General features: G+C 37.1%; 1 protein-coding gene across 7 annotated transcripts in view; it reads left to right on the plus strand.

The window, feature by feature from the left end:
* ACACA (acetyl-CoA carboxylase alpha) overlaps positions 1 to 12270 on the plus strand; it is a 242740-nt gene that overhangs the window by 169359 nt on the left and 61111 nt on the right. For all 7 annotated transcript variants that reach the window (XM_023522859.1, XM_023522860.1, XM_011379399.2 and 4 more), the window contains 4 exons: positions 1371 to 1640; positions 5959 to 6056; positions 9356 to 9476; positions 10034 to 10144. In XM_023522859.1, coding sequence (XP_023378627.1) covers positions 1371 to 1640; positions 5959 to 6056; positions 9356 to 9476; positions 10034 to 10144 — 600 coding nt within the window. The remainder of the gene's footprint in view (positions 1 to 1370; positions 1641 to 5958; positions 6057 to 9355; positions 9477 to 10033; positions 10145 to 12270) is intronic.

Here is a 12270-nt window from a genome sequence, read left to right on the forward strand (position 1 = left end):
AAAGTGATTGGATTTTTTTCTGTGTATTATATCCATTTTGATTTGTATTTGGCCAGTGGTATAATATATTAAATAGCTTATGTTTATCTGTGGGTGTTTCATATATATATTTCTTAATGCTGAGAATCACAAATAGCTGTGTGGAAAGCTTCAACCAGCCTGATTACAGTGGATGTGCAATTGGATTGAGGAATGTGTACTCAGAGCTTATGATCACTGGCCCGGTTGAGTCTGGGTGATGCATGTGGCTTTCCAGGGATGCTGCTATTTACATCTGTTAATGGCCCTTCTTGATGGCCTGCTCCCCAATGAGGTGATATGCAGCAGCCTGGGGATGAGGGACCAAGGCTGCAGATGTGGCTGGGCTCCATTAGGCAAGACCAGAAATGCTCATCTGGTGGGCTTTGTGTTTGGGGTGAGTTAGTGGGGGTGGGAAGGGAGGGGAGACAGGAAGAAATGGGGGAAAATGGAAAACATTACTTATCTAGGTATAGGGAAATAGACAGGCAGACATGAAAAACTGCAGCTGTAACTGGGGTGTGAGTGAACAGAAAAGAAATGGAACTAGCAAGTAAACAAGTAGAAGGATTGACTAGCTCTCATATAGAAGAAGATTAAAAGAGGAGAGGGCTGTGAGGGTTTGGGAAGAAACATGTCACCCCTGCCTTTTAAGTCAATATCATTTATTTGTGGGGCTGGTCAGATGTTGCTGAACAGAGCACAGAGATTTACATATATCATAGTGCAGCAAGAGATCAGTTCTTTGCATCCTTTGGTTTTCTGGTTCTGGGAGAAAGTGATGAGGTGCTCACAGAATGCATTTTGAACTATAGTCAGTTCTTGCAGAAATGGGAGATACATGAAGCAAGCCAGTAAGGAATGTTGCTGCTATTCCTACCAAATGCTGGAGGACAGTGAAAGGACCCACAATCACAAAAGTTATACAGTCCATGGGAGATGATTCTCTTCCTGCTCTCCTTTGATATGTTGAAGGTTTCTTGGAAAGAATCTCAAAAAATGTAGAACTAGTGTCAATAGATAAAGTGATAGAGAGTTCTGGATTTAACTCTCAGTGCCAATGTATCCTGAATACGTTTAGATTTTGGCTTTTTCATCTCTTTGAGCAGGCCCAAAGAAGGAATTGAGATAACTGAAATACATAGTAAACCAGCTATTCTCAACATAATCTAGAGAAGTATGCTAGAATGTTTGTTCTAGTTTCCCACAGGAAGCTTGGCTTGTTAGCAGTGCAAATGCATATGTTTACATAAAGGCTGTGTTTCTGGGTACAATCTGATACCTTCAAAGAGCCTGGAAAAAAATTTGCATGTAAGAAGCCTCTATTTATTTGTTTGTTTATGCTTTTGCAGATCGGCATGGTAGCTTGGAAAATGACCCTTAAGAGTCCTGAATATCCAGAAGGCCGAGATATCATTGTTATTGGCAATGACATCACGTACAAAATTGGGTCCTTTGGGCCCCAGGAGGACTGGCTGTTTCTCAGAGCCTCTGAGCTTGCCAGGGCAGAGGGTATTCCACGCATCTTTGTAGCAGCCAACAGTGGAGCAAGAATTGGACTGGCAGAGGAAATTCGTCATATGTTTCACGTGGCCTGGGTAGATCCTGAGGATCCTTACAAGGTACAGACTAAAAAATAATAATGCTACAAGATACTATATGGTTGTGTGTTGTGTGGGGGTGTGTATCCACGCATATGCCTGTGTAGAGAGGCTGGGGAGAGGTAGAGGTTTAAATTCAAAAGTCAGTATTTATGGTAAACCAAAACCAAGTTGGAAACATTGTCTCTCAGTATGTTCACCTGGCTTTTCCTCCAGCTCTTTTTTTTGCTCATTTTTTTGGTTGAACACTGGATTAAACAGTAGGTATGCATTTAGCATGAGACATGCTAAGTCAAAAATATATATCTTTAAACTATTCCACTATGGCTTCCAGTACTTATGGTCGATCATTAGCAAAAGCTCTTATGTCCTCAGCTTCTTCTCTGATTGTTCCTCAGCCTTCTTATTCTACTTGAAACCTGCCTATCCTTTAAAGACACTGCTTACCCTGTAGCCTTCTTAAGAAGTGACTGGTTTCTCACTTTCTCTTGTACCACTGAGCCCAGAAGGAGAATAGTGTCTTCCTTGTGCCTCATTGCTACTTCCAGACCGTTTTTCCCCTCCTTTCTCTCTGAAAAACCCCATCTTTGAATCTCATGTCATTAGACTGTGTCATACTACCACTGCTCCTTATTATAGCATTCCCCGACCTTTAGTCACTCTCTCTCTCCTTCTTTGCATCTTTTAGTTGCTGGCACATTGTCACTCTCTCCAATATTACTGATCCTGTTGTAATTCTTGGAGATTATTATATCCACATAAATGATCCATCCCATAATCTAGACTCTCGAATCCTTGACTTCCTCTCCCCTAATGGTCTTATCCTCCACCCCAGCTCAGCCTCTCATTTTCAAGCATCCCTTTCTTTGCTACCCCTCTACCCTATCTTCCCAACTCACTCTCGTGAGTACTTCAAGTCCAAAAACCCTGTGAATCCAACAGAACCTACAACTACTGATCCTACTACCTTTCTTCTGTTTTTTACTCCCTCCTTACATCCTCATTTCATTTCTATCTAGCTTAAATTCCAAGGTCAATTATAGGTTAAATATTAAAATCACATTATAATCTTCAGCTTTCCTACACTCTCAACTTTTTCATTCCATTTATGCCGTGCCTTTACAAAATCCTGTGTAAGTCCAACTCTTTTCATCTGCTCTTGAATCTGAACCTACATAGCTAAACATTGATGGAGAAAAATACACAGTGCTATTGACTGGTCTTACTTTAAATTCAAGCTCCTGAATGACAATTTTGTGTCTTTTCCTGTCTCAAACCTCCAACACCTTCTTCCCCCATCTTCACTCTTAGCTGATGACCTTACTTGCCAATTCACTCAGAAAACAGAAGCAATTAGAAGACAGTGTCCACAAGCTCCCACATGTCTCCATCTGTGCCCTTATTCTCCACCATCTCTCCTGTACTTTGGGTGCACGGTCCCTGCTCCTATCTAAGGTCAAACCCTCCTCTTGTTCATCTGATCCTTTCTATTTTTGCCAACTTAAAGGTGTAGATCAACATTTCTTCCCCCTCACATCATCGCTTTTTCCCTTTCTACTGGATCGGTCCCTTTAACATACAAATATTTACCCCTCTAGTCACTACCCACATCCCATTTTTTTCCTTCCATTTACAGCAAAGCTTCTAAAAGAGTTGTCTCTTCTTGCTATCTCCAGATACTCTTCTCCCATTCCTTCTGGAACAGACTTTGGTTAAGCTTGCACCCTCACCATTCCACTGTAGCTGTTTTTGTCAAGGTCACCATTGATTCCATGATGTTAAATCTGTCGTTAATCTCAGTTATTTGACGTCTTATCAGCATTTGACACAGTCACTCTTTCATCCTTGAAATACTTCTCTTGGCTTCCAGGATGCCAGTCCTCTTTTTACCCTCCTACCTGTCCTTTCTCAGTTTCCTTTGCTGCCTTTCACAACTTTAAGTGTAAGAGTGTTTCAGGGGATGATGGAAATATTTTGTATTTCAATTGTGGTGGTGATTATACAAGTATATACATTCGTCAGAACTCATCAAACTACAACACTTAAAACTGATGAATTGTATTGCATGTAAATTATATGCTTCAGTAAAATTAATTTTAAAAATGCAGGGAAAACGTTGGCGACCACTACTAAATACAGGATTTTTGCGAGGGTTATGGATAGTGATGATGGTTACACAACCTCTGAAAATACTAAAAAATACTGAAATGTACACTTTATTTAAAGTGGCCAATTTTATGTTGTGTGAATCTTACCTCAATTTTTTAAATTACAAAAAAAAAAAAAAAAAAAAAATTAATGTGAATGGAGACAGATGTCAGGGCCGCAGAGGCTGTGGCAGAACCAAAAAGATTTAGACTTTCCAGTCTCAATCTCCTCAGGGCCCAGTGACCTCTCACCTGGTACCTTGGCAGAATAGCCTATATAGAAAGTGAGGTAAAGAAAAAAATGTGTTTCAGAGCTTGGACCCCAGACTGCTCCTCTTTTCTATATTCATCTTCCCTTGATGATCTCATCAGTCTTAAAGCTTTAAATTCCATCTGCAAACTGATAAACTTCCAAATTTATGGCCTACACTTGAACTTCAGATTCATTTATCTAGATTCAACATCTCTACTTATACATTTGTCTAAATGTAGCTTCTAATTTCTCATAAATTTGTTCTTCCCATAGTCTTCTCTGTTTCAATAAATGGTACCTCTATTCTTCCATTTAAGTAGAACACCTTGGAGTTATCCCTGACTTCTCTTGTTCTCTCACATCCCACATCCACTCTGTCAGTAAATCATGTTTACCTCCTGACCTTTAAAATATCCAGAATCCAACCACTTCTAACCACTTCCACTATTGCAAGGTATCTCAAGTCATCGTCATCTCTTACCTGCATTATTGTAGTAGTTTCCTAACTGACCTTCCTTCTTCTGACCTTTCCCTACCCAAACTCTACTCTCAACAGAAAGTGGAATGATCCAGTTAAAATATAAATCAGATCATGGCTCAGAACTCTCCTCTGATTAAAACCCTTCAGTGGCTTCCCAACTCATTCAAGGAAAAGCTGAAAGCTGTATAGTTAACTACAAAGTCTTGCATGGACTGGCCTTCCAATACCACCCTGCCCTCATTTTTTGCTATAGCTTGCCTCATTCCCCACTCTGGCTCTATCTTGCACCTTCTAGGCACACTCATGCCACAGCACGTTTATACTTGTTCCTTCTGCCTACAATGCTTTCCTCCCAGATATCCTCATGTCTCATTTTCCTCCAGGTCTTTGCTCAAACACTTTCAATGAAGCCTTCCCTGGCTATTCTCCTGTCGGCCTTCTCTATTTAATATTTTTTTTCTTAAACATTATTCCACTAACAGTCTATGTTTTACTTATTTTGTATATGTTCTCTCTCACAGAAGATAAGTTTCACGAGGCCAGGAAATTTTGTCTATTCTGTTTATTCTTGTTTTTCCAGTGCCTAGAACAGTACCTTGCACATAATAGGCACTCAGTAAGTGTGTGCTGACTGGCATACTAATAACACTCAGTGCTACAAGGCGTGCTCATCGTAAGTCATGCAAAATCTGTGGCAGATTCATGTCTCCTCCACATTGTGCTCACTGTCTGCCTAAATGTAGCTTTTAATTCATTGAGTTAAATGATGGGCATAATTTCTCATAGTATTTAAAATGTTTTTCTCTGTTTACTTTTTTTTTGGTTGAATGACTAATAATTCATTTAACTTAAACACACTGATATAACTCTATGTGAGTATGTATTTATATGTATAAAAATAAATAACTATGAAATGTTAGTGTTTTAAATAATTTTTAAATGTAAACAGAAACTAGTTTTTTAAAAAAGCAAAAGGTGTGAGTTCAATGTTTAAGGATGATTAGCACTGCATAGACTTCCAATTTTAATATCGGGTATCCTAGTTTTATGATCCTCTCAATTATCACTTACCCGTTCATATTTTGGTGATACTATGGACTTGAGAAAGTGAAAAATAGTAATTCAGACAATTCTTTAATTTTGTATTGATATGTTTAACAGAGATGTCACTAAAATAAGAAAACTGATCAACTCTGTTGAAAATGAAATTACTGGGATATACTTGGTGTTGCAGCTACAAGACATCTTGTTTCCAGGACAGTCAGTGACTGGAGAAATAGGCTTCTATCTTTCAAGAGAGAACTGTCTATGCTGGTATTCTGTTAGACAGTAACTCTAAAAAATTATGTGGCAATATGAAGCTAGCTTTGGAACAAGCTGCATTATGCATTCTTTGCTATGTCTTCTGGTTATGTGATGATGGCAAATAATGAGTTAAAAACTATTTGTGCTTCACAGGGATACAAATATTTATATCTGACCCCTCAAGATTATAAGAGAGTCAGTGCTCTCAACTCTGTCTATTGTGAACATGTAGAGGATGAAGGAGAATCTAGGTAGGTATATATGTATCAGAATAATTTGGCCATAGATTAAAGGAAGGAGAATCTGATTATTTTTTCCCTACTGTTCTGCTAATCATGACCTTGAAGAGCAATGAAGATTTTTATATAATTTGGAGGTCTTAGGTTTGTATATTAGCTCTACTACTTATTAGCTGAAAGATTTTAATTATATTTTTAATATTTATTCATTTTAGAAAAATCGGAGCATGTAAACAATTATGAATAAAAAATAAAAATCAACTACAATCCTATTGAAAGACAATTATTAATGTATATTCTTGCTGCCTTTTCTCTGTATATACCTTTTCTTAATAATTGGGTTGTAATAGAAAAACTTCTATAATTTGTTCTTTTCACTAAAAAATATTTTGGGAAAAATTTTGTATCTTCTTAAAATATTACTTGAGAACATGACATTATATGGCTTTACAGTATTTCTTCATAATGAATATATCACATTTGAACATTCACAAGTATTTTCCCAAATGTTAATCAGTTGCTCCAATACCATTTATCAAATAATTTACGCTTTCCTCACTTTTACAATAATCTTAATTCAGTTACTAGGCTTTGTATTCTGTTTTTGCTCTGTTAGTAGGCTAATGCCACACTATTTTAACTATTCTAGTGGGTTAGAGTTCATCACATTTTAAATTTTTTTCCAAGTTTCATTAGCCGTTTTTGTCTTTTTATATATAGGCTCATTTTTTTTTTAATTCCAAAAATCTTTCCATAATGATTTTGATTCAAATTGAATTAAGCTTATACATTAATTTAAGAAGAGCTTACATCTTGATAATATTAACTCTTCCCAACAAGAAACATGGTATGAATTTTCCTTTTATTCAAGCATATTTCTAAAGTTTTGTCGTTTTCTTCATATGGGTTTTGCCAGAAGTTGCCAATCTTTTTTGGTTCACTGCACCCTTACTGTCTCAGTAATTTTTTCATAGCACCTTTAAGCAAGAAAGATATACCTAATATTTCTGTTTATTACGTAGTCAGACCCAAACAGCTTCATAAGGATTTATTAATATGCCCAAACAACTTAGTAATCATTTGAAAATATACACATAATTGAAAATTTTTCCTATTTCATTCTTAATAATTACATTTACTTACTAATTGTGATATTGGCATCTGCATGACATCTTAAACCTTGGAATCAGCTTGGACATAGTCTTGTTCTGCATTTTTGTGCAAAACTTGTGAGAGTTCTTTGTGTGTTTTTGTTTGTTTTTCACAGAAACTGTGAAAACTCAGCTTTGCAAAGATAGGACATTGTCAAAAGGAATGTAGCACTATCTAATGTTAAGATGTGAACTACCTAAAGCAAGTATTTCACATGGGACCTAACAGATATCACTTATCATAGTGTTTCTTTCAAAAATTTAAAAACATCCTTCAATGCCTCTGGCATTTATTTCACTGTGGCAAATGTGGGTATAGTGGGATTTTACCTATTTTTAAATGTTTATTACTAAATATTTTGCATTTTTTCTTACTACTGTAAATGAGATTTCTCCCCCTCCTGTCATATTTTTTTAACTCTTTGTTACTGGTATCTCAAAAGAAAGCTGTTGTTTTTATATATTGCTTTTGTTAAAGCAAATTGTTTTTCTTTTCCGAGCTTTAGTTTCCTCATCTGTAAGATGAAGATCAAGTAAACTAATATATGTAAAGCTGTTAGCACAGCACTGAGCATATAGTAAGCAGTCAAAAATCCTGGCCACTATTGTTATTCTCTGTAATAATGGAGATGATGTTATCTATCACACTAGATTGTTTTGAAGATCAAAAATGATACATACGAATGTGTTAATTGTATTACACTATACAAAGGTTTTCATTATAAATAACATTAAAATTTGGTACTACTTTAAAGAATGATAATCTTAATGGTAGAAGACTCTGATCATCAAGCAGAAAATGGGAAGTTTTTACTCTTTTTCATGTAATACAATGGGAGAAGATGCCATTTAACAGATTACAAACACCTTTGAAGCAATATGCAGTCCTTAGGAGGGAAAAGATGTGCTTTGCGGGCAAGGCTGACTGGGCTCATGAGTATTTGTGACTCTATGGCATGTGGATCCTATAAAGAAAACACATTAATCCCCTACTCCTCGCCCCCCCTCACACACACCCCTCCCCAACAAATTAATGTGGCTTGTTAACCCCTTAAGGGAGATTAGCTTTACCAGGAACATAACTCTAGAATCTAGAGTCTAGATACAGCGCAAAAGGAAGAGCAAAAAATAGAAAGGCAAGGGAAGCTGGGAAACAGAGATGCAAAGCCACAGACCAACAGCAAGGGCAAAGAAAGGGAATTGATGGAGGGCTCAAAGTAAAGAAGGGAGGAGAGAAATATAGGAGCAAAAAAAAAAAAAAAGTATTTTAAGAGCCACTATGGGATACTTATTTATTATTTCAACTTATAAAACTGTGCCCAGTGCCAAGCCTTCTGGGTACACATGGAACAATAAATAAGATATGCCCATCTCTACTTCCAACTTTGTATTTTTCCTTTATTTTATTAGTTGCACTCCCCGACTCCCATTTCCCATTATCAGCTATCACTCCTAATCCCCTGCCAAGAAGACAGATGAGCGGCTCCCCCTGGATCCGCAGGATGCTTTCTAGACAACTTGGCCAGCATTTTACTTCTACACACATTCCATCTGCCCCTCCAGAGGCCTACAGCCAGGAACCCTTGTGTATATACTTTTGATATTTACAAAGGAGCTAAGATGGGAGCACATTTTTTTGACTTTAGAAATTGGGCTGGACATTCTTACTACACCTCTGGATATGTAAAATTTATTTAAAACTGCTGATTTATTAGCTATTCCTTATCACAGAGAGATAAACATTAATCCTACTTTTAAGACACTTGCTCTAGAAAGTAAGCAAGGGCATCTAAAACCCAAGTGCCATCTATCTATCAAGTCCTCTCCTTATTGCTTTCATTTAACTCTCACATCAACCCTTAGAGGTAGCTACTATTATCCCCATTATGCAGAAGTAACTATTATCCCCAGAATCACATTGCTGTGTGTGTCAGAGCAGGGATTTAAACCTATTTACTTAATTCCAGATTGCCACCAGACAAAACAGGTACCAAGCTAAAAAGGAAAGATAAGTGAATGAAGAGTATGAGAAGAGAAGAGCCCTGGTATTATATACAAGCTTCTAGTATGCTTTTAGCAGCCTTTTAATGGTGGTTATTCTTTTAAAGTATTGTTCGTACTATGTTTAACCTTATAATTTGGTATGGCTGTATCCAATAGGTACAAGATAACTGATATTATCGGGAAAGAAGACGGAATTGGAGTAGAGAATCTTCGAGGTTCTGGAATGATTGCTGGAGAATCTTCATTGGCCTATGATGAGATCATCACCATTAGCCTGGTAAATCTTGCCTGAATATAGAATTTTCAAAGAGCTGACTGGGTAGCTAAGATTTCTTTTTGCTCCCATCCCTACTATTCAGTCCCATTAAGAAATGAGAACATTTCTTAAAAATTGCATATCTATTAATTGTGCATGGTAAAAGAAGATAGGATAGTGTAAATAACTGAATATCCCGGGTAAACCTATCACCTCCTTTTAGCCTTTAGTTTAACATCTTGTTTCTCTAAATAGTCTACCAGAGTTTTAACAGCTTGAATTTCTTTTCTTACTTTCTTTATTCATACCTCTAGTATAGGTACCGAGCATCTGAGAAATAGACAAAGGTATAAGAGAATTAAAAGGCCTCTGAATATTTAAGTGTCTAATACTTGAATCAGTGAATGAATTCCGTACTTTCTTTTCTTTGACCAGGAAATTGTTATTTTTGTATTGTTATTAATCAGACAGACTTCACAATATTTTTTTCTGTTAATGTGGGTTTTACATATCTGTGCCTTAGTTCTTACAGCTTGAGAAGGGTCATAAGTTTGTGACGTGTAGAATTTTTTTTTAAGGTTACGTGCCGAGCCATTGGAATAGGCGCTTACCTTGTTCGGCTGGGACAGAGAACCATCCAGGTTGAAAATTCTCACTTAATTCTGACAGGAGCTGGGGCCCTCAACAAAGTAAGTTCCTAAGGTTTGGGAGAAGTATGTGAAACCGTTTGAGCTTATTGCGAATTCTTAATTCAAGATCCTGACTAGGAGGAAGCCATTCATTCAATCCATACCTTCCTTACACTATCTCTTCACTTTTCCTTCCATTTTCCCTGCCCATTGCCTTGCTTGTCTATTTATTCATTCATTTCCTTCAACAAATATTTGAGTATTTACTGTGTGTTGGGCACTGTTGCAAGCCCTATGGATATGTTAATGAACAAACCATATAAAACTCCTCCTCCAAAGAGTTTATATCCTATTGTCTTTCTAGAAAGATAGAGAATTAATTTAATTCTTTTATTCTGCCCTCCCTCCTTTTTTCTCATCTATGGGTAAGTGATATTGCTGTCTCTGAAACATCCTCTGAACATATTGAGGATACCAACTTTTAATGTTTTGAGAAATTTGTGAATGCACTCCTAAAAAGGGGGACTTAACGTGGTCCCTTATACATAGGCGACATACTTGAAAATATTGAATGGGAAGATGGATGTACGGATGGATTGCTGGGAAAGAGTATAATGTAGAGGCTTATCTTCCTTGCAAAAGAAATATTTGTGCCTTTTCAATCCAAGCTCATTGGGGCTTTACCAAAGCGGGGAAAAAAGGAATGGCGAGATCAGTTCTTGCAGGAGTGAAAACTATCTGAGAATACTTGAATGTACAGAGAACAATATAGTTCTCACATCTTTGCTGGCATAGGAAAATTATTGTCTCTCCAGAACCAGGAATATGTAATAGTCTGGGGCCCGCTAGCTGGCCCTGTGCAGCTCATATAACCTATCAGCTCTTCAGCTTTCTTTATCTGTCAGAAGGGGATAATTTACACTTTTAAATGATACTGTAGAGATTAAATGAGAAGACATAAGTAAAATACCTAGTATTGAGCACAAAGTGCTGGCCCTCATTTACAATTTCAGTTCCTTTTTCCTCTCACATGGTGTAGTGATTGAGCTTGTGGAGTTACACCTATGCTAAATTCTATTGGATGTTGTATTTACTAGACTTGCACAAACTTTTTATCAAGCTTTGACCTTCAGGTGGAAGGATAGGAATTTAAGTGGCCTATCCTATCATTCCCTTTTAGAAAAAGTTGTTACTTCCATTGGTCCAGTTAGCTTTAGGGGATGTCAGAATTGAGGAGAATGGCTGATGTGATCAGCTTGCTTTCTGCATTAGTGTATCCTTCTCTGGGCTTCCCTTTCTCTTCAAGAAGAGGGAAAGCAGCTCACAAAGGCAAACTTGGATGTCCTGCTCCCTTTTTTGAGAGTGGCCTAGAAATAAAACTTGTGAACTGTCACTACTAAGGGAGATTATTGCAGTGGAAGAAACCACTAAGTGTCTTAAATTTTTTTAAGTTGCTCTTTTGGATACCTTCTTAGGATAAGATACTGATGAATGTCAAAGAGAACTGTAGGTATCATTATCTGGGAGGAGAGTATTTAAAGAAAACACCTGTATTTTCATAATGTTCCCATACCTGAACAAAGAGCTAATTTCTGAAATGTATCTTGTTACATTGAGTCTCTTATTTTCTTCCTGATAGTATGTTATACACAAAGAATATTACAAAAAGCAAAGGTTTGGTGGTTTTGTTGGGGTGTTGTTGCTGGTTTTTTGTTTTTGCCCAGGAACTTGCTGATTGAATTTCATTCGTACCATTAAGAAAGCTTTAGGGATTTTTTTCTTAAAATCCAGTTGAATCATTCCAATAAAATTTGTTATAGTCACCATCTTCCGAGCCTACAGAGCTGCTTATTAAAGAAGTAGTCTGGTTGCAGAGGAAAAGACAAGTAAAGCTGCAACTGTAACTAATCGAACAATGCTGATTTCCAGAAGGACATGACCATTTGTAGCTGAAGGGAGTGATCAGTTATAGAGGTTACCTAATCCTGCTCCTTCTGTTTCACAATCTTCATGTCGGTGCTTAAGTATAGAGTTGCTGGAAGACACACTATTTCATGCAAATTCATTAAGAATGTCTTCTCTGCCCCTTTGCCTATCAGATATGAAAAAGGAAAGTGTACAGGAGCTACATGCTCAGACTGCTTCCTCTGACTCCTTGTGCAGGTTCCGTTTTTGTGTGTACTGGT

The sequence above is a fragment of the Pteropus vampyrus genome, unplaced genomic scaffold (genome assembly GCF_000151845.1).
Source record: "Pteropus vampyrus isolate Shadow unplaced genomic scaffold, Pvam_2.0 Scaffold358, whole genome shotgun sequence".
NCBI lineage: Eukaryota > Metazoa > Chordata > Mammalia > Chiroptera > Pteropodidae > Pteropus > Pteropus vampyrus.